The sequence below is a fragment of the Vombatus ursinus genome, unplaced genomic scaffold, assembly GCF_900497805.2.
Source record: "Vombatus ursinus unplaced genomic scaffold, bare-nosed wombat genome assembly UNPS02014791.1, whole genome shotgun sequence".
Classification (NCBI taxonomy): domain Eukaryota; kingdom Metazoa; phylum Chordata; class Mammalia; order Diprotodontia; family Vombatidae; genus Vombatus; species Vombatus ursinus.
The window spans coordinates 68,324-91,908 of NW_020954569.1; the positions used below are offsets into that span (position 1 = coordinate 68,324).

General features: G+C 39.4%; 1 protein-coding gene across 1 annotated transcript in view; it reads right to left on the reverse strand.

Annotated features, from left to right (window-relative positions):
- SERPINB2 (serpin family B member 2) overlaps positions 1-14,738 on the reverse strand; it is a 24,116-nt gene extending 9,378 nt beyond the window's left edge. The window contains exons 1-3 of the mRNA XM_027868763.1: positions 14,632-14,738; positions 7,163-7,339; positions 3,815-3,937 (exon numbers count right to left, since the gene is read on the reverse strand). Coding sequence (XP_027724564.1) covers positions 3,815-3,937; positions 7,163-7,330 — 291 coding nt within the window. The 5' untranslated portion in view covers positions 7,331-7,339; positions 14,632-14,738. The remainder of the gene's footprint in view (positions 1-3,814; positions 3,938-7,162; positions 7,340-14,631) is intronic.
- Positions 14,739-23,585: the final 8,847 nt, after the last annotated feature.

The following is a 23,585-nucleotide window of genomic DNA, read 5'->3' on the forward strand; positions in this document are numbered from 1 at the left end:
CTTTCTTTCTTTCTTTCTTTCTTTCTTTCTTTCTTTCTTTCTTTCTTGCTGTCTTTCTTCCTTTCTTCCTTCCTTTCTTTCTTCCTTTCTTTCTTTTTTGAATCACAACATTTAGAGCTACAAGGGATTTCAGATACAAAACTGGAAGGGACCTTAGAGGTCATCTAGTCTGCCTTCTTATTTGCTAACTGAGGACATTTAGGTCCAGGGAGGTTGTGATTTGCCCACCATTATACAGAGGCAGGATTTGAACCCGGCTCTTTTGACTCCAGGATCAGTGTTTTCCCCACCATCCCACACTGCCTCCTTCTGAAGTCTTTTCATCCAGCCACCTTGTTTTGAAGATGAGGAACCTGAAGCCCATAGGGGGAAGTGACTTGCTTAATGTTGCCCAGATGGTAAATTGCAAAATTGGGATTGGAGTCCAGGTCCTCTGATTACAAATCTAGGGTTCTTCCCACTGCCTGAAGCAATGCATCACAGAGAGCCCTCTGCTGCCTTAGGAATCCTAGAGTTCCCAGAGATGGGTCAGCAGCAACATGTCAGGGCTCTCAGGAAGGTGATGATGGCTAAGGATTCCTAAGGAGGACCACTGGAGCTGGGCATATTCATCAAAATGCTTATCAGAGCACCTCCACCTTGTCCTTGTGCCTAATCTGTCTAACAAAGACCAAGCATTGGAGAAAGACAGGGAATGTATACATCTTTTAGCCTTCTGAAATATTGACATAAAAAATGGAAGAGGGAATTTGATGCTGCCTTTGTATCCAGAAGACCTGGGCTCTACACTTACTAAAATCCCACCTTCTACCTGAAACCTGTCCCAGTCTCTCTTTTCCTAGTGCCTTCCCTATGTTGATTATTTCCAATCTATCCCGTATATAGCTTGTTTGCATATAGTTGCTTGAAAGTTGTCTCACTTATTAGACTATGATGTCCTCAAGGGCAGAGAATATCTTTTTTAAAAATACTATTTGAAAAAAACAAATAAAAATAATATTTTATTTTTCCCCAATTACATGCTAACACAATTTTAAACATCAATTTCTTTATAAGATTTTGAGTTCCAAATTTTCTCTCTCCCTCCCTTACCCCCCAAGACAGTAAGCAATTTGACAAAAGTTATACATGTTCAATCATGCAACACATATTACCATATTAGTCATGATGTGGAAGAAGACACAGACCCAAAGGGGAAAAAAAACATGAAAAAATACAGAAAGTGAGAAGTAGTATGCTTTGATATACATTCAGACTCCATCAGTTCTTTCTCTGAAGGTGGAAAACATTTTTCATCACGAGTCCTTTGGAATTGTCTTGGATCATTTCATTGCTAAGAATAGCTAAGTCATTCACAGCTGATCATGGTACAGTATTACTGTTACTATGTACAATGTTCTCCTGGTTCTTACTTCACTTTGTATCAGTTCATATAAGTCTTTCCAGGTTTTTCTGAAATTCTCCTGTTCATCATTTCTCACAGCACAATAACCCAGGGAATATCTTTTGCCTTTCTTTGTATCCACAGTGCCTGACACATAAACAGGCACTTAATAAATGCTAACTGTCTGATTGAATGTTATCCATATGACCTTGGAAAAGATACTTATTCTCACTGGGCCTCAGTTTCCTGATCTGTAAAATGAGGGGATGAGACTGTCAGATCTCTAAGACTCCTTCTTGTTCTAAGTCTATGATTCTAGGACATGAGATTCGGAAAAAAAGGACATTTTGTGCAAAGAAGGCCTCTTTCCTCTCCCCCAGGTCCAATGCACCCTGACTCTCTAGATTTCCATAAGGCTCTCAATTTCTTTTCCGAATCTCTCAGCCACAAAACACTCTGGGACCCACAGAGACTTAACTGTCAGAGTATGTTAACAGTCCTAGCCTTCTACTCTCCCAAAAGCCATTGTTTTCAAAATAAGCCAACTCATCTGACTGAGAATAAGTAGAATATTGAATTGGAAAGAGTATTGCATTAGTCGTAAAAGCCACTTTGCCTCTTGTCTCTCAGTTTCTTCATCTCTAAAATGAGAGATAGGAGTGCTATGGTCTCTCCCAGTTTTCAGAGTCTAAGACCACAGTCAACATAGTAGAAAGATCTGGAGGCATTGGGAGACATGCATGGGTTTTAACACAGGCTGTGTCCCAAACTAGCAATGTGATCCAGTCCATCTAGGCTTCTAGTTCTTCATCTGCAAAATGGAGATCGGATGGTCCTCATTTGTATTATTTAGGTGAAAGACTCTTCCAGGTCTAACTTTCTATGAGTCTAAGATGAATCATATTCAATGAAATATGAATAGTTCTCTCTTGGCCTTTCTTTTTCTTTCCAAAGAATGGGCTACCTTTGGGTATACATGCATTAAAGTGTTTCATTGAAATGTCATTGGACATGTGAGTAAAAATCTTCCTTGGCCTCTCCTATTTTAAACAAAATGCAACATTTTAGATGTAATTCAGCAAGTGCATGAGTGTTTTGTTTCCTAATTTGAACCTCATATTACAAAATAATGTCTGTTAATTTTTATATACCACAAAAACACACAGCCTTTAAGGCAATGGGGCCAAAGTCCTGCTTGTCTATCTGTAATTGTATTGAACATATATTGAGGGCCTACTATGTGCCAAGCAATATTCTGAGGACCTTAGAAAATACAAACATAAAGAAAACAGGACTCCTGTCCTTCTGGAGCTTTTGTGTATATATTAATTACAGAAACTGACTCTTGAGTCCTGTAGCTTCTACGAAGTTGCTGTGTATCCTGAGCAAGTCAGGTAAGGCCAAAGGACATTTGTATTCTGCTTGAACACAGGGATTGTCACTGGGGCTTTCGTCAGTATAGTGAACTCCTTGATGCAGAGACTCACACTGATGTAGGTTAGTATCTTCTCCTAACTTTATCATTCTAAAAGTTGCCTAGAACTCTTTTTTTTTTCACCTTTTTTTTGGAGGCAATTGGGGTTGAGTAGGTAAGTTTACCTAGGGTCACACAGCTAGTAAGAGTCTAAGGCCAGATCTGAATTCAGGTTCTCCTGACTCTAGGGCTGTGGCACCACCTAGCTGCCCTTAAATTGCCTAGAACTCTTTTTTTTTTTTTTAAGCAATTGGGGTTAAGTGACTTGCCCAGGGTCACACAGCTAGTAAGTATCAAGTGTTTGGTCTGAGGCAGAATTTAAACTCAGGTCCTCCTGACTTCAGGGCTGGTGCCGCATCCACTGTGCCATCTAGCTGCCCCTAGAACTGTTAAAAGGTTAAATGACTTTCCCAGGGTCATGTAACCAGTATGTGTCAGAGGCAGAACTTGAACCCACATCTTTCTGGCTCTCAGACAGCTCTCTATGCACTAAGCCACAGTTCCTCTCACCTTGATGGTTTGTTGCTTACATTGTCACATTTGATCCACAAGACAACCTCACAGAAGCAGGTAGCATAATTTTGTTATTTCCATTTTATAGTCCCAAATTACACAGCTAGGGAATAAGTGGCAGAAATGGAAAGTAAATCCAGGTCCTCTAACCCCAAATCTAGTTCTCTGTTTTATGCTACCACACCGCTTCCTTATATCCAGCTTTGCTTTCTTGGGGCCTTTGTTTGCCCAGCTATAAAATGAGGACATCGGACCACATGATGTATAAGGTTTCTTCATTCCAGCATTTTCTGTGATCCTTTCATGCCAGTGGATGGATGGGATATGGGTGGGGGAGGGGAATGGTAAGGAAGAAGAAGGAAGAAAGAGAACCCCGGGTAGGAAAGGGGAGAATTAGGGTTGGAGAGACAAAGCAGATGTGGCATGGCTAGAAGGCAAGGTACCTTTTGAATGACCAAAGGGTAATGTTTCTTCTGGATCTGCTGCATCATCCCACAGCCTGCATCCTTGCGTATGGCCTGAGGTACTTCAACCTCATTTCCTCCAGCCTGATTAAACTGAAGTACCTGGGATAAGAATTAGAAGAGAGATGGATCCAGAGAAAAAGAAGCACCACACATTGTCTATTTTAGTTGTGTGACTTCAATAATGAGAATTTCTGGGCTCTGGAAGACAGAGGCATGGAGCTTTTTCATGTCAAGGGGAGACATTTGATGAACCTCCAACAAGAATGTTCTAGAGCCAACTTTAACTGGGGAGAGACAATTGTTAAATTTTCAGTGCGAGCATGTACACCATAGAAATTAGCAAATGCTGCAAATCAGGGTTTGGTTTATTGTTTAGTTGATTGTTTAAACTTAAAGAAGTGATGGAAAAATATTAATAATGCAAATCAAACTTAAAGGTGTGTTGTGTGTACATTTTCTTTTTCCTAGAGAGATAATTGTTAAACATTTACCAGCACACCCTTGCCCTCAAATCACGCTTTATAGAGTTTGGCCCACTGCTTTTTGCATTGGGACTGGTTCTGTTCCCCTCTCCTCTTGGGTTCCTTTTCCTACTTCAACAAAAGAAACAGTTCCCCTGAACAGCAACTGCTTCTGACTGGAATCAGAATTCTCTTGGGCCACACGGAAAATAGATTAAGAAAAGTACCTGGATGATCAGAAGAATAGTAAGTCATCAGTAGCTGAGCCGGCCCCTAGGCCATCACAGGCCACAACCTTCCCTAAGTCTTTGAGGCCCCAAACCTAGAAATAGAGCAGACTTTTCCTGCTCCCTTCTCCTCATCTACCGCTTCCATAAAGTTGTCTACTCAGTGGACTTTAAAAAAAAAACTCCCTTTTTCTCTTTTGTAGGGAATAAATGAGACCAATGATGTTCAAATGTAGAAATAATTCTTTTCTGGAAATTAAAAAATGCCTCTCTCATAGAGTTTGTCCCAAAGATCTCAAACCCTTTTTGTAATCACTGACTAACTGTAAGGCAGAGAGGTTGTGGCATGTCCAAGTTGAGTCAATGCTTAAGGCTAACTTAGTAACAGAACCTTATTTTCCTTTTAATCACTAGATTATTTCATTCAGTACTTTCTCTGCCCTTCTTAAAACTTGCTCTGATTGAGTAAAGACAGTAGAACCAAGAAGAAGATACATGAATACAATAATGTAAATAACACTAAAAAGCATGCAAGCATTGATAAATTATAACAAACAATATGAGTCCTAGAGACTTAAGAAGGAAATTCACTTTTTTTTTTCTCAAATAGAAAGATAGTAGCTATGAATGTAGAGAAGGTTATACAATGCACTAAAAATCACTTAAGCAAACAAAACAGTTTACACATCTGACTCACTTGTGTGCCACAGAGGTTAAGGAAAAAAATGAATGGTTAAAAAAAGGTAACAATAATATTTTTTCAAGATTTTAAAATTGTACATATTTTACTCTGACTGATTTTAACATTGAAAATGAAGACCCTGATATTACTTAAGCATACATTATTTTCCGTTGAATTTCCTTATTTTTTTTTAAAGCAAAAAAGGGCTAAAGGGAAGAGACATTACACAATGTTAGTGGTGTAGGGATATTGTGCAAGTGATCTTTTTTGCAATTCCCTCTATTTAACCCATAGCAGACACAAAAAAGGATTAAGTTTCAACACAATTAGATGGGTAGGGTGCGTTCTAAATGGGTCACCGTAAACCAGGGGGAAATTATTTTCCAGGAGCAGTATGTTGTATTCTAGGAAAGAAGCAGGGCTGAGTTGGAAATGTATCCGATGTAGATGGAAAATCTATTCCTTCAGTTGAAAGAGTGAAATAGGTAAGTTTCATGGTGCATCTGTAATTATTAATGTGTTAATTAGGTAACCCATACGGGGTAACAAAGTCAGACACGCCTGAAAAATGGCCAAAAAACAACTAATGAGGTAGCGTTCATGCTTGGGTCACTAAAGCAGAAAATGGTAGTGTTGATTCCAAGTCATCCAAACCACACCCTACAACATATTGGTAGTTAAGCCGATTGTGCCCCTGTTCTCTGTGCTTAGGCCAAGTTTGCTACTTAAGGCTGTGTCTGCTCACCAGGACAAAGAAATAACGAGCCTGAAACAAAATTCTGTCAGAATGTTGCCTAGAGTTCACCCTAGTTTCCTTCTCAATAAAGAGGACATAAAGCTACCTTCCCTCCCTGCTTCTTAAGGTGGTGAGAAGGGTCAAGTAATGGAATCAAAGAGAAGTCATCCGTATACCAACTCCTTTCACCGATGAGGAAGCTTAGGTCCAGGGAGCTTGTGACTTGCCTATGGTCACACCATTAGCTGCAGAGTTGGTACCTCGTCTCCTGACTCAACATCTTGGGCACTTTTCACGACAGTATAACATTAACAGATAATAAAAGAATTTTACCCAAAATAAAGCGTTATAAGATAAAAAAATATTATCATATTCATGGACCTAAGCAACAGGATGAAAAGACATGAATGAAATGCATTTCATCATCATTGCATACAGCTTTGGATGGAGTGCCTGAACTAAGGAGAGCAGAGGATCATAGACTAAGGGCTGAAAGAGACCCTACAGGCCCCTTCATTTTACAGAAGAGGCCACTGAAAACCAGAGAAGTGGAAGAACTTGTCCAAGGTCACACAGGGAGTAAACAGCAGGGCTGGGATTTGAAATCAGGTCCTCTGACTCCAAGTAGAGCATTCTTGACATTGCAGCATTCTGTTTCTCAATGGATCTCACATTAGTTAAAATACTTAATTATTAAAGAAATATTTTTTAAAAACCCATCGATGAGCTAACTATTCAACGTCAGGCTTTTCTTGTATTATTTAACATGTTTCAGGGCACATGGCTATAGCTAGGGATGTGTTGGTAAATGTTTGACAACTAGCTCTTTGAGAAAAAAAAGTTCCACACGACATACTTTTTAAGTTTAATCTGCATTATTAACATTTTTTTTCTTCTCCTTCTTAAGTACAAAGAATCAACAAAACAAGGAATCAAACCCTGATTTACAGTGTTTGCCAAAATCTGAGGTATAAACACTCACACTGAAAATTTAACAATTGGCTGTCATAAGCAGGTTTGAGCTGGCCCCAGCACATCTCTGGATGTAGCTGAATATTTGTAATCATAAGGTAAGCAACAATAGTGTTCTACTTTATCAGTATTTTATGATCACCAGCTTTATTTCATTTAGCCTAACCTTCTTGTAAGGTGATAGTGGCTTTGTTATTGTATGTGGATCATACAGCCATGAGAAAACACACCAGAAGCCAAACCTACCTTCGCCATCTGGTCAGCCGTGTTACCCTCAGCACCCATATAGATCATGGCTAGGGTGGATGAGATGCTCCAAGGGCAGAGGAAGACATTCTGATTATTATTTGTTCGATTCAGGTGCTTGAAAAAGTTGAGGGCAAATTCTGTGTTTGCTGGCTGCACGTTCTCCATTGTTTCAACCTAGGAAGGAAATGAGAGAGAAAGAAAACTTCAGAGGTGATTTTTTCGTTGTTGGTGGTGGCGATATCAACATACTACACGTACCAGACAGGGTCATGATGCCATCTTGACTGCTCGTGGGGTCATAGGATTAGCACTGTAAGGGGCTTTGGGGTTCATTTAGTTTAGCCCCCTGATTTAATAGATTAGAAAATTGAGTTTCAGAGAAATGAAATGAGGTCACAATGGTAGTAAATACTAGCAGAGCCAGGATTTGGATCCTCTCTGACTCCAACTTCTCTTTCCAGCTTCATTACACACGACTCCCCTCATGAGTTCTGGAATCCAGTCAAACCGGCCTATTTGCTGATCCGCTGATTGAAACATCTTCCCTTCTTACCTTCCTTTCTTAGAACCCTGCGCTCCCTTCGGGGATCTTTTCAAGTGCTATCGCCTGTAAGAGGCCTTTCCTGATTCTTCCCGGCTACTAATCTGTCTCCTCCAAATTACTTCCTACTTACTTTGTATAAGTTCTGTATTTACTTAGAGGCACACATGTCAACTGTATACATGAAAACTCTGACCCTGAATGATAGTTAAAGGATGGTCCTTTGATTCCAAAGCCAAGACTTTTCTCATCCCACCCCAGTGAGTAAGATTGTCAAAGTTGGGCATGCGTCACCTATGCTACTTTGGGATCAGAAGAGGCAGCATTGTCCGCAAGGGTGAGCAATGTGCTGCTTTGTATTCAACAAATATTTATCAAGTGTCTGCTATAGGCCTGGTCCTATGCTAAGTGCCAGAGATACAATGACAGAAGAGAAACAATATATGCCATAGAGAAACTTAAAAGTTCTAGTGGCATTGGGATTTGGAATCAGGTCCTCTGACTGAATTGAGCACTCTTGATAATGTACCATGTGGCCTTTCAATAGGTGTCACATTCATGGAAGTGTTTAAGTATTAAAGGAATATTACTAAAAATCACTCTTTACAGATTTACCATCATTCAGGGTCAGGATTTTCATGCATAGAGCTGACATGTATGTATCAAAGAAAGTACAAAATATATACAAAATAAATTGGAAGAAAAAAAATTGGGGGGAGGGCAGAGTGCACTAGGAAATGGAGAATCAAGAAAGGCCTCATAGGAGGTAGTATCTGAGCTGAACCCTGAAGGGATCTCAGGGTTCCAAGGCAGGAAGGTGAGAAGGGGGGGCATTTCATTCCTGGGGGTCAGCAAATAGGCCCAGCTGACCAGATTGTAATAGTGTGTGACAGTGCTTGAGGAGAAGCCATGTGTAATGAATCTGGAAAGAGAGGCTGGATTCAGATAGTGAAGGACTTTAAACGCTAAACAGGGGAGCTGGTATTTTCTCCTAGTAGCCCTGGAGAAACACCAACATTTCTTGATCATATGAGTGGCGTGGCCAATCAAAAACAATAGGATGTGCACACCTGAAGTAGACAGAGCAGTCTGTAAATCAAGGGAACCTGGGAAAATATACACCCGTCACCAGTTGTGGAAGTAAACACAATAGCATTGGACATGATGGCCTCCCTGGAACCTGTATCCTCCCCGTCAACCCCCATGGCTTGGTGTTCCCACAAGGATCTCCTGTCTACACAGAGTGCAGACAATGATGCAATACTACTCCAGTTGGCCCTTACTCATCACCCTCCATGAAGAGAGAGCCTTGGAGAAGGCATGGCCTCCATTTCACAGGATTATATAGTTAATAGGCATCCAATGTTTACATGGAACATGCTCTGATCAGACATATGATAACAGTCATACTCCATTGTAATTACAAAACATTTCTTAATAAATGATTTCTTAATAAATGTTTACATATACAATTTCTCCATCATTATGAAACCTCATGGAGATTGTTTCAAATACATAATACTCCCTCCTCTCAATGTACTTTTCACTTTCAAAGAAATTAAAGACTGGATTTATGATTTCGTTGATTTTTGGGAATTGCTTTGGGAGGAAATTCCCTTCAGCAATGCAAGTCATACCAGTTAACTCTTTTTCAGAAGCTGATAGTCTTAGACAGAATTGCGAAGATGGGTTTGGTGACTTGCCCAGGGTCATACAGCCAGTATGGGTGGGATATGAACCCAGATCTTCATGGCTTTATAGATAACTCTAATTTCTCATGTCACACCACCTGTCTTTTACCTTCAAATTCAAACTCAATGTTTTCATTCTCTTTCCACTTTTCTTGGAATTATGCCTTATCCCAGTTTTCCAGGCAAGTGGTACAACAGAACACTGGACTTGGAGTCAGGAAGACCTGAGTTCAAATCCTCCTTCAGACCCTTACTAACTGTGTGACCCTGGGCAAGTCACTTAACCTCTTTCATTGTCATTTTCCTCATCTGCAAAATGGAGGTAACAGTACTGTCTACATCATGGGGTTGTAAGTATCTGAGATAATTGAGATAACAGATATAAAATACTTTTCAAACCTTAAAGTGCTATATGTTAGTTCTCATTCTTGTTGTTAATATGTTAGCTTAGTCTTGACTAAAGGTACTGACTGCTTGCATCTGATCTCCTCTTGATTCCCATCCACCCATTTCCCTGCTACCTCTCCTTTTGTCACTGAGTCGAACCTGCTCCCGGACCTGCCTTCAGACTGACCCTTCACCCACTTCAGCATTGTCTCAGACTCCTTCTCTGAGGTTGCTTCCATATCAGACTGAATGCTCTTGGATAAAGTGCTGGGCCTGGAGTCAGAAAGGCTCACGTTACTGAGTTCAAATCCAGCCTTAGACACTTCCCGGCTGTGTGACCCTGAAGCAAGCCACTTAACCCTGCTTGCCTCAGTTTCTTTACCTGTAAAATGAACTGGAGAAGGAAATGGTAAACCATTCCAGTATCTCAGCCAAGAAAACCCCATATGGGGTCACAGAGAGTCAGACATGATCTAACCGACATTATTTCAGCTGTAGCCCTGCTCCACAGCATGGACCCCAAGGCCAGCCCTGTGGAGGGCATCCAGTGGCTACACACACACCTACTCACACTTAGCAAACTTACAAACTGACACAGACACACCTTGGGTGTGTCTATGGTGCAAGGTGTGGCTGAATGCTTCCACATGCCTAAGGAGTGTGTCTCTATATTGGCTGGTGAAAATATCTATACCATCTGTATGGCTAATGTGCTTACATAATGGCTTTTACAAAAAGCCACCCTACAATTACTAAAGAATACAAATACACCAAACGAAATGGACACTGATTTTCCCAAAAGAAATATTTCTCCAGTGACAAGTTTCACAGAACTCAGGTGAGGTGTGGGAGAAAATGCCCCAGGGATGCAGAAGATCTTGCAAATATCCCAGCCCTGACAATTGCTAGGTGTGTGACTGTGACCTCAACCTCTTAAGCTTAAGCTTCCTGGTCTATAAAATAGGCTTACTAGGGAGAAAATGTGATGTAAACTTTCAAGCAATATGTAAAAGTGAATTGTCATCCTTTAAGCTTTCTGCTGGGAGGCAACATGGCACATCATACTAGTTCAGCCATGTCTGATTCTCTGTGACCCCATTAGGGGTTTTCTTGGCAAAGACATTGGAATGATTTGCCATTTCCTTCTCCAGCTCATTTTACAGATGAGAAAACTGAGGCAAACAGAGCTGGAAAGCTGGCCAGGAAACTAGGCAGACCTGGATTCAAGTGAGGCTGGTGACTTTGCATGGAATCCAATCCACTTGCAAATCATGGCACCACCTTCCCAATGTCATGGTCCTCTTCAAGAATGAAGGACAAACAGTAACAACAATAATATACCGAGGCAATGTGCATTTCTCAGTGTTCTAGGCAGCTCAAAGGAAGTACTGAGGGGCAGCTAGGTGGTGCAGTGAATAGAGCACCGGCCCTGGAGTCAGGAGGACCTGAGCTCAAATCAGGCCTCAGACACATAACACTTACTAGCTGTGTGACTCTGGGCAAGTCACTTAACCCCCATTGCTTCACCAAAAAAAAAAAAAAAAGTCCTGACCTGGATTGGTAAAAGGAATTTCCTTATCCAGGAGCACCTTATACTGAGGAAATCATACATCTAGTTCCTATCCCTATGCCTTCATTAACATTATCTTTCTGTCACTCTTCTCTGTAATCAGCAAGTAATCTCTCTAATCTCCTTTTAATTTCCAACATGGGAAGTTTTTTCTGATTCTAAATAGGGAATGAAATCCTCACAAGGAGGATTTCCCTCATGAGGGAGTGAGTCCCTTAACTGAGGAGTTCAGCAAAGGCTAGATGTTGCTGTTGTTGGTGGTGGTGGTCCTTTGTTCTCGAAGAGAACCAGTTACCCGTTGGATGAGATCTTGTACTAGAAGACAACTCAGGTTCATTTCACCCTAAGGCCTGTGATTCTTTAAATTCTTCTTTGTGTGTCTCTGTTTCCCACAGATTAAAAAAGTGGCAAAATCTCTATTTAAGAAGAATCTCTTACAAATCTTGTTTACAGGGTTATTTTTGGAGCAAGGGCTATTCTCCCTTTTATAGAGACAGGGACAATTGAAGGTACTCTCAGAGTCATAGAATTTGAGTTGGAAGGGACCTCAGAGGTCACTTGACCCAACTCTTACCTTTACAGAATCTGTTCTACGTTAGACTGCAAAGCAGCCAGGTGGTACCGAAGAAAAAGCGCTGATCCTGAAGGAAGGTAGACCCGAGTTTAAATCCTATCTCAGGTACTTGCTAGTTTTCTGACCCCCAGGAAATTATTTAAACTGCACCTCAGTTTTCCCATTTGTAAGCTGGGAATAAAGCACCTGCTTGCCAGGATTGTTTGTGAGAATAAAATGAGATAATATTTGTAAAATGTTTGGTAAACCTTAAAGTGCTATATGAATAGTAGCTATTAATAACCCGGACAAGTGATCACACAGGCCCCACTTGAAGAATGGGAAATACTGAGCCTAGAGTCAGGAAGAACTGAGCTCAAATTTGACCTCAGAAATTTACCAGCTGTGTGACCAAGCTGTCTTGGGCAAGACACTTAACTTCTGTCTGCCTCAGTTTCTTCAACCTTCAGATGGGGGTAATAATAGTGTCTACCTCCTGGGGTTATTGTGAGCATCAAATGAGGTAATAGTAAAGTGCGTAGGACAGTGCCTGGCACATAGCAGGCATTTAATAAATGCTTATTTCCTCTTTTCATCCATTCTGCAGCTGCCCAATTCCACTTTGGGACAGCTCTCATTGTCAGAAGTTTTTTGTTATCTTGAGCCAAGAAATACAGGTTAAGTCACATTACTTACTCTAGGCCTCAATTTGCTCATCTACAAAATGAAAGGATTGGACTGTATGTTCTCTAATTTCTTTTCTGGCTATAAAGCCTACCACGTCCCACGATCTAAAGTCTTAATACAAATTGTCTTAATACAAAGATTTATTTTGCATAAATATAGTGTGGAAACCTAATAACTACAAACGTTTAGGAGCTTGAGCACAGAGGTCCCTTGTAATCCCATACAAAGCATACCCTCTCTTGGTCAGGACCACATGTCTAAGTCACTACTGCCGTTGTAAGCCCAGAATGTGGCAGTTTTGTCTGGTTTTTGTGGGACTTTTCAGCTTAAATGCTAATACCATAAAGTTAGTTACAGAGGAACAACAAATGGTATCAAAGCAGAAAATGACTGTTGTTAATTTCTCAATGATGTAATAAATAGATAATACTTTCATCCTTAGATGACAAACATTTGGCTGGTAATTAATGTTGTCCTTGGAAAAGACATTATTATAGAATAAATATTATCCTTGGAAATAACGAGAAGAAATAGTTTTCAAATAGCTTGAATTTGTTGTCGCTCCTGCTAGTTCTCACACATGACAGAAGATCCCTTAGGCCTTGGCAAGGCTATCAGATATCAGAATCTGATCAAACCCTAAAAACTACAAACTCTGCCCATTGCTCCACCCCCTTTTACCTAGATCCATATTAGTCATGGGAAGGCATCTGTATTTTTTGTTACTGTACGATAGCAACACATAGAGAATGAAGCCAAAATAAAGAACTGGAAAACAAGATGAAGAGGCTTATTTTTTCAAATAAATCTTCTCCTAACTAATCACCACATTTCATCCACACCCAAAAGGAAAAAGAAAAGCAGTTATGTCTATTTGGTACTTTGCATGATGGAGAATAATTGATGGATCAATATGGAGCCATAGTTTAGAAGCAAATGGTCAGTTCAGTCAGTCAAATAACTGGTCAGCGCTGTCAAATGACTCGTAAGAATATTTCTCCCCTTATCTGATGAATCCAGTTCCTTAAATGAATCAACATATTTGGGAGTCTTGTTGACAGCACCATTTCTAAAGAGAATTCCCTAACTCCTCCGCATTGCAGTCACCAATTAATAATGAAAGTTGAAAACTAACGAAGCTTCACTGATGAAAGTTACTGATGGAAGTTCATTCTTTCCATTCAAAGCACCTTTGAGATATTCAAATTTGCTTAAAAGTGAAGTCAACTGAAAACAAAAATATCCTTATTCATAGTTTTGTTGCTTTATCATAGACTACATCTTCTCAAGAAAAGATACAGTTTTATTTGGGTCATATTCATAAGAATATGGAGTCACATACAGATGGGATTTTAAATACTGTCAAATCCAACTCTCTCATTTTACAGAAAGGAAAAATGAGGCCCAGGGAGGTTGAATAATGTGTGCAAAGCCACACAGGCAGTAAGTGCCTGGGTCAAGACTTGTACCCAAGTCCTGCGACTTGGAATTTAGCACTTTTCCTCCCATTCCATATTATTTATAGTCATTAAATAGAGAACCATAAACAGATGCTATTTCAAGATATACTCCTAATTTGTCCCGTGGAATCAATTGAACATCTTGAATATAAATTTAATTTAAAAATTCGTAGGAATGCATTCTGGCTCTTAATGATTTAGCAGGAAAAGTCTTAATCTGGAGTCTATAGATATAGGATTTTTTAAATTGATAATTAAATTTTAATATAGTTTGTTCCCTTTGAAATCCTATGTGTTATATTTCATATATATGAAAATATTATTCTGAGAATAGGTTTCTCCAGACTGCCAAAGGGGTCTATGACACAAAAAAGTGAAGAGCTAGTCCTAAAAACTGTTAAAATATTAAACTAAAATATTTTCCTTTCCTTTCAAAAGCTTTTTAACTGTCATTTGATTTCTCACTAAATGTTCCCCTACGTTTCTATCTTCAAAATATTAGTAATACTAGTAAGAAACCATAGTGAAAATGAAACCCCACTTCCCATAAAAATAGTCACAGGAAAAGTTACCATACCTTTGAGACCGAGGTGCTGTTTGCTTGACAGCTAAAGTTTCTCTCTGGCTTACTCCAGTTTACATGCAGGTTTTATAGTTCATTCTTGCCCCTCCCAAATTGCTTTTCCATTTTTTTCTTTATCATTCAGAGTGATTCAACATTTTACTCAGAAGGTCATCAGTAGAATAGTAAGGCTTATCTGTATAGAAGCAGAAACTTGAGAAAGCTATTGGGAAAGTGACATCATGCAGAAACTTTGGAGTTTGGCAATAACTATACAAGTTAATCAAAAGAGGCTGGAATGTTTCAGCAGCTGAGGCTTTCTCATTCTAGGGTACCCCTTTCAACCTCTCCTCCCTTATCAGAGGGACACCACAGTAAACATGTGGTTGTTCTGTACTTTTTAGAAACAATGGTCTCATTTCTCTCTTATTCGGGGGTGGGATGGAGCCTAACCACCCTTGTAAGCTGGAAATAGAAGGGTGGATAGTCTGTCTCATTTCTTATCTTGAGTAAGAACACTGTGTGAAACTCCCAAAGACTCAAGTAAAATTATTTTAATTCATAGTTTTATCCTAAGCTTAGTTTACATCTTCTCAACTAAAAATATGTCTAAGGCCAAGCAGTATTTCAGTGACATCATTCACTGGCCTCTCATGTAGGTAGACCTTGAATGCTTTTATTTATTTTTCCTCACTGAAGCTTAGACTTTAATTGCTAATAAACTGTTCTGTTCAAGAGCTAATTTGTAGTCCAGATAACTTGAGGAAGAATTTAAGAAGCATTTAATATTAACCAGAAATTAAGATTTCAAAATTTGACTCACAATTCCCTAGATATGTGGTCATATATCCTTTTAAGGTATTTTAAAGCAAACAAAATTAGCTGGATATGGCAAAAATGTAACAGGAAACTTTAGAATTTCTCTTTGCTTAGGGACACCATTGTTTGGATATTTTTGTCAGGCTCCCCTTTGTTTTACAGACCACCTTTCTTTTATCTTCACTGAAGGATGGCCACGATTGATACTGTCATGACAGAGAGGATATCTCAAAAGCCAAGAAACAGAGTGAGGAACGAACATAGAGGGCTTGAGACATAATGGACATCAATTTGACTGGAACAGGGTGTACCCATGTTGACGAGTAATGAAAGGGTAAGGTTGCATAAATAAAGCAAAGCTTAGCACACAGAGGCCCATGAATACCAGGGTGAGTTTAGTACCTGGGGTGACTCTATAGGTTCTTGAACAAAAGAGTGTCATTATGGAAATGATGTTTTAAGAAATTAATCTAGCAAATTCCTTAAGGGAAATGATTCTAGTCTTAATTTGCTTCTTCTCCCTACTCCTTACCTAGGACAATGGCTTATAAACATTAAGTGCTTAAAATGTTTGTTGACTCAATGAATAAATTCGGTTCAGTTTGATTATAGCATTAAATACCTACTATATGCAATGAACTATGCTAGGTAGGTCCTGAAGATAAAAAGAGAAAAAAACAACAGTCCTGGTGCTCAAAGGCCTTACATTTCACTGGAGGATTCATCTGTACACTGAGGAGTAAATGTAGGAGAATTTGATAGAAAATGGAGCATAAATGGGGAAGGGGGTGTGAATCAGGAAAGGCTCCACAGAGAAAGAGATTCCCAACTACAGCCAGGAAGGAAGATAAGGATTCTGAGTGAGGAAAAAAAAATGAGGAAAGAGTTCATTAAAAACACGCAGGTCAACCTTTATGAGGGATGGGGATTGCAGAGGTCGGGGAAAAGCTTTACTGGATTGTCAAATGTATGAACGGGAGTAAGGTGAGATAAGGCCTAAAAAGAAGGATGAAGCCAGAATATGGAAGGCCTCAAATGTCAGTGGGGGGAATTTGTATTTCCTCCACTCAAAGAGCTTTTTTTTTTTTAATCGGGAATGACAGAGATTTTTTTGGTTTTGTTTTGAGTTTTTTGGGTTTTTTTTGTTCTTTTTGTGTTTTTGTTTTTGGTTTGTTTGTTTTTTTATTTGGAAACTGTGTGGAGGGTAGATTAGAGATAGGCAACATAAAAGTAGGGAAAACAATTAGGAAGTTATCATAGTAGGTTAGGCGAGAAGGAATGGAGGCTTGATCTAGGCTGGTGGTTGTAAAAGTAGATATAAGGGGATTTTAAAGAAGTATAACTGGAGGAATTTACCAGGTGATTGGATATGGGGGGTGAAGGAGGGAGAAGAGTTACAGTTGACTCTGAGATCACTAACCTGGGTAACTTGGAAGATAGTGGGACACTCAACAGAAATAAGTATAGAGGAGGTTTTAGAAGGAAAGTTGATGTGCTCTGTTTTTCATGTGTTGTTTGCAGGTAAGATATTCTGATGGGATGTATGGTTGGAGCTATTTTATAGGCAGTTTATCATTGTAGGATTGGAGTTCAGGAGAGAGATTAAGATTCAATATCTAGATTTGGGAGTCATCTGCAGAGAGATGATACTTGGACCCTTTGGAATAAATAAGCTCACCAAAGGAGAGAGCATGGAGAAGGAAGAAAATAGAGTTCATAGCATAGTCATGGGGGACACTCACTTTTAGGGGATGGTGATAGAAGAGGAACTAGCAAAGGAGATTGAAAACGAGTCATTTGACTGTTAAGAGAAGAGAACAGTGTCATGGAAATCAAGTGAGGGGAAAGTATCCAGAACACAGAGATGGTCAACAGTGTACAAAGCTGAAGAAAGTTCAAGGTGAATGAGGATTGAGAAAAAGGCAACAAATTTAGCAATGAAGGGTACATTGGTACCCTTCAAGATTTTCAATAGAGTAATGAACTTGGAAGCTAGAATGCAAGAGTTGAGGAGCAGATGGTAAGGAAGAAGTACCAGGTGACTTTTTCTAAGAGTTTGAAAGTAAAAGAGAGCAGAGTTATAGGAAAAGAATTTGAGGGGATGGCAATGTCAAGTGAAGTTTTTTTATGTAAAAATGTGCTTCCTTTAGACCTCAGCAGAGTTAAAAGTCAAAAGAAGTGAAAGCAGAGAAATTAAATTCTTAAGGAAAAGCCCTTTTAGATGCAAGGGGCAGCTAGGTGGTATAGTGTATAGAGCACTGGGCCTGAAATCAGGAAGGCTCATCTTGTCGAATTCAAATCTGATTTCAGACACTTACTAACTGTGTGACCCTGGGCAAGTCACTTAACCCTGTTTGCCTCAGTTTCCTCATCTGTGAAATAAACTGGAGAAGGAAATGGCAAATCACTCCAGCCAAGAAAATCCCTACTGGGATCAAGAAGAGCCCTTCTGAAATGACTGATGAACAACAACAATCTTTCAAATATAAAGGAAGCACTCTGTCTCTTGGAAAGAGCTGAAAGTTTGAATAGCTCACCTGCATATGAAAAGACTATCAGAGACAACAAACTAGGGCACAGATAGCCATTATTCCCAATCACTTTCATCAACATGAGACCCCAATAGGAATAAGGAAAAGTGTACCTGGTGGGTCACCATAATTAGAGTACATCACTGAGAGAACTCGCTATGAAGCGGCAAAGAATCGTCAAAGATTAGAAGCTAGACCTTTCTCATCACATGCTTGGAGATGACATAGCTTACTGCCGATGTTAAAAAAAAAAAGGGGAAAGGTATCTGTCAATCACACACACATATATGCATACATATACACATATGGATATATGGATATATATGTATACACACATTTATATCCTCAAAAGTAGGATAGGATAAAGACGTAAGAGTGTTTTTTTTTTTAATTTACCAGAGTAGAAAACTTTGAGAAAAGCAACAAGATTAAGCTGTTAGAAATCTAAGGACTAGGATGTATATAAATGAACAGCTTCCAAAATGTTTCAAAATGGGACATACCAGTTTTGAGTATGTTTCAGAAATAAGGTCTGAAAATATTTGGATTAAGGGTTTTACATGTAAAATTGTATTAATAATTGTGAAGAATTTTAAAATCATATTTCTTTTCCTATTTTAAAGTATCTGTATGATAATATTAAGAGACAGAAGTGCTAATTTGCCAAGTAAGGACTTCACAGATCCCTTTCACAAATAGGATTAGATCCATAAAGTCTGAACAGGTTTTTAACCACACGAACTAGTTACTGAAAGACTAATCTGATTAGATTTTGTCACAGTTTACTAAATTATACAGTCTTATCACTAGCAGGACTTAGCAGCATTATCTAAAGAATCTCCACAAGTGACCCGGAACCTGGAAATGTCTGAGGAAATACCTTCCCAGACCTGCCCTGATCCATTTTGAGAGATGTACAGGAAGTACTTGCCAGAAGATCATGAATGCTGCAAAACGACTCAGCACCCCTGTAGCTACTGCTATACGGGGTTTCTCTATTCACCTGTTGTAACTTTGCTCCTTATGTTAGTCTTGTGTGTTTTATGGACGTGTAAGTTGCTTATCATTTCTGCGTAGACTGATGCCAATGCAGGGATTGAAGGTCTTGTACTGAACATTTGCCAGTCATCATGGTTTGCCCATGGTGTTTATGCAGAGGCCCTTCATTAAGAGCTAGTGAGGTTTGATGGGATGAGCTCAGTGGTATGCAGTATTAAAGATAGAGAATATTTGAGTTTGTCTGCACACAGCACAGAAGGAAAAATAGAATAATACAACCAGAACAGAACAAATGAAGTTGAGGGGATGAATCGTTAATGAGAAAGGTTAGAGGAAGCTGAGGAAGGGATGAGATCAGGGGCATCAGTAGAAGGGTTGAATAACAATTCAATGTGGCCATTAGAAAAGATGGCATGTCCTGATTATAAAAATTAATGGGGGGTGGGGAGTGGGGAGGGAAGAGTCAAGGATGACAGTGAGGTCACAAATCTGTGTGTCTGGATGGATGGTGGTGTCCCTAACTTCTAGAAATAGGAGAGATTGAAGAAAAGTAGGTTTAGGGGGAAAACAATGAGTTTGATTAAGGCACATTTATTTTGATGTGCCTATGGGATATCCAGTTTGATTTGTCCAACAGGCAATTGATTGTATGTTACTACAACTCAGGAAAGAGAGTGGGGGTGAATATAGATCTAGGAGTCATCTGTGTAGAGATGACAATTAAACTCACAGGAGCTGATAAGTTCACTATGTGATAAAGTTTAGAAAGATGAGAAGGCCTGGGATAGTTTCGACGTACCGGTTCAAGGGAGCATGATGACAAAACAGAGATGTAGACTGAGAGGGAACTGTGAGACAGGTTAAGAGGTGAATCACAGAAGGAGCAGTGTCATGCAAACCCAAAGAGAAGAAAATATTCAGGAAAAAGGGTTGGTCAACAGTTCCAAATGCTGAAGAGAGTTTAAGAAGGATGAAGACTGAGAAAAAGACCACTTGAATTTGCCGGACTCTAGTGAGGGGAATTAAGTAAATTACTTCAAGCTAACCTCAGGACTTTGTTATTTGCTTCACTATGGGCATGACAAGGCAATGGACGTATTTCAATTCAGGGTCTTGTTCATGCTCAGCACTTGCCAGAAGCATGATGTCCTGCAAACGTTTTGTTGATGTTGGATAAGAACTTCCCTATTGATTCATTTCGTGTGTGGTAGTTCAGAGAATGTCCAGGAAGTGCTGTAGCAATCCCTGCTTAGTGAAAAGAGAAGTCTCCTACATTAGCATACACATCATCACTGAAATAATCCATACATAATACACTTATCTGTGGAATGATAACCATATCTTGCCTTTGCTTGCCTGTAAGGAAATTATTTTTCTTCCAAGTATTCTACCTCCAAAAGAAAGACCTTAGAGAGCAAATGCCTAAACTACAGTAATTTGGAAACAAGTTTTTCAATATAATTATTTATTAAGTAGGCTCTGTGCTAAGCCCAGGAGATACAAGTCTCTCAAAAAGTTCACAATCCAATGTATGAGACAACATGCAAACAAGGATGTACAAAGAAGCTATACACAAGATAAACTGGAGATAACTAAGACATGGAAGGCATTAAGGAAAGGCTAACTGTAGAAGGTGGAATTTTAGCTGAGAATTGCTGGAAGCCAAGAGGTAGAGATGAGGATGGAGAAAATTCCAAGAATGGGGGATAACCAGAGAGAATGTCTGAAATCAAGGGATGGAAGGTCCTGTTTGTGGCAAAGTCAGGAGGCCAGGATCACTGTATTAAAGAATATATGAGGGAATTGTAATAAGACTGGAAAGGGGGTCAACTAACCATTGTTATCACAGGTGTAACAGACAGAATTTATACCATCCCACCTTCTCCGCCAGACTTGTCTGTGAGGGTTAGCAAGAGGGGAGGCTGAAGAGAGGAGCTTTGAGGTGAACCCCTCAGAGGGGTAGCCTGGAAGCTGTCACTCTACCTGTGATCTTCTACATTTTAACACTTCTATACTCACTTTGCTTCAATGCATTTTTTTCCCCTTACCTTCTTACCTTCATTTTTTTTAAACCTTAACTTTTCTTTTGAATAAAGGGAAAGATGTTCACCAGCACTCCACTTACCTTCCAGAATCAGATGATTTTTTTTTTGTTCCTGGCTGTGACATTTAAAAACTATAATTCTATGGCTTGGTTTTAAGCTGATAGTAGTGGGTGCTTCAGGTTTAGTTGTGAAAGTCATTCCAATACTCATATGGTATTTTTTCATTCTGCATTCCTCTTCTCCCCCCCCCCCCCCAAAAAAAACTCTCACTCCTGCTGACTTTTCTGTTTCTAGGAATGGGACCAACTTTATACTGAGTACCCAGGCTCAAAATATCAATCGTGTTTGATTCTCTCTGTCCCTGTCTTTCCTCCCTACAGTCAATTACCCACCAAATTCTATTGATTATACGTCTAAAAATATCTCTGGTATCTATTTCCTCATTTCCACTCTCAGGGCTACCACTGTCATGATCTCAGGCCTTCAATACCTCAACCTGATAACCATGGAAACCTTTTAGCTGATATCACTACTCCAGGCTTTCCTGCCTCCCCTCACACCTACATATTTCTGCTAGAATATATACATAATGCACAACTCTGATCATGACCTATACCTACTAAAAAAAAAAATCAGTGGTTCTCATTTGGCTGGTGGATAAAGTCCAAACACCTTAACTTGGCATTCAAAGCCCTCCACAATCTGCTTTGAACCAACCTTTCCAGTCCTATTGATATTGTAGTATTTCACTTACCCTAAGGTCCAGACAAACTAACCCATGGTCTCCAAATGAGACTTGTTATTTCTCAAATGTGTCCCATACTTTCCCACCTCTTTGCCTTTGCTAAAAACCACCTCCTGCAATATGTAATTCTACACTCACACCACCCCACCCCCACGCAATACATAACTTCACCTGGAGAAATATTATCCACCCTTTCATACCTAACTCAAAAAAAGTCTACTTTAATGCACTGAGTTGGAAGTAATCTTGCTTTGTTCTAAACATTCCTAGAATTTCATACCTTTAGCATGACCTTATTAAATTTAATACTAGTATTATTTGTGAACATATATTTTCTTCTCTACTAAACTGTGAACTTATTGGAAATGGAAAATCACTTATTCATTTTTCTATCTCCCACACTATCTGGCATATAGTAGTACTTTAACAAATGCTTGTTAAAATGTTCCATAAATGATTTATTATTTCACAATGAAAGAGTCCTTATTTGATTAAGGACTTTAATTAATATAATAAATAAGAGAGTTAATGATTCTTTGTTTTTATATGATATTTTTTACTCAAGAAATGTACATGGGGAGCATCTAGGTGGTACAGTATATAGAGCACTGACCCTAGAGTCAGGAGGATCTGAGTTCAAATCTGGCCTCAGACACTTGACACTTACTAGCTGTGTGACCCATTGCCAGTCACTTAACCCCATTGCCTAGCAAGAAAAGAAAGAAAGAAATATAACATGGTATGTTTTTTGGGGGGGAACAAAAGGACCTTCCCAAAATATTTTCCCCATATGCTCAATAACACTTTCAAAAATTAGTTTCCTGGGGGGCATTATAAGACAAGATGTTAATAACCCCGGAGTATGACATACCGATTTCAGTGTAAGGTATAAACTACTGATCTCAGAGCTTTTTAGAGAAACAAGTTTTCATAGAGGAGGCAGTATTGGGTCCTTGAAAGAGTGAGAAGAGGTAAAAGAAGAAAACCAGGATAGTCACACAAGAAGACGCGGATCTAATTGAATTTTATTTGCTTTAGAGTTTTGCCCTAGAATACTCATAGCTATGTGAAAGTTTGCAAGTGAAAAAAGAACATTGTCAGGGAGAGTCAAAACCTCAGCTGTGTTGTATTTATCCTGTTGCCAAGTCAAAAGACTAACATAGATCCCACACTCTGTTTTCTGGAGGGACAAAGATTCAGTGTTCTATGATTCAGGTTTTTGGGAGAGCCTATGTATTCACACTAAGACCTTTCATGCCAAAAATCTCACTATGAGAAACCTGCATGTTCCCAGTGACATCAGGATGCTGGTGAGTCATGGAATGCAGTCTATATATAGCCTACATAATCTCTAGGTGTCTTTATCCCAACTCTCACTCTCACTGGCAAGTCCAACCTCGCCCTACCTGCTACCCCCAGCTCAATCAAGTTAAGTCTCCTTACTCATGGTTTTAGGGGTAACCCTAAGGGTTTGAAATGATTTCTTGGTGTGATTCTTCTAATGCTATCAGCTAGAGCTCCTAATCTGGTATATTCTCCACCCCCCCATATCGATCACCAGTGTCAATTAGTATCCCCTGTATATAAATGGTTGCCCCAGTGATTAGCAACCTCACTATCAATTTAACCAATTAACACCAATTAATACAGAGATATTTACTGAGGAGGTAAGGAACAGAAGTACGAACACAACTCCTTAAGCCAGGGGAGCAGTCTTCTGTCTGTGGGGAGAGTGAGTCCAAAATCAAAGTGGCCACTAAAAAAGCCCATGAAATTCATTTCTGAATGTGTGAAATTATGAAGTAGCGAAGGCTCTGGCACCTCAGATAC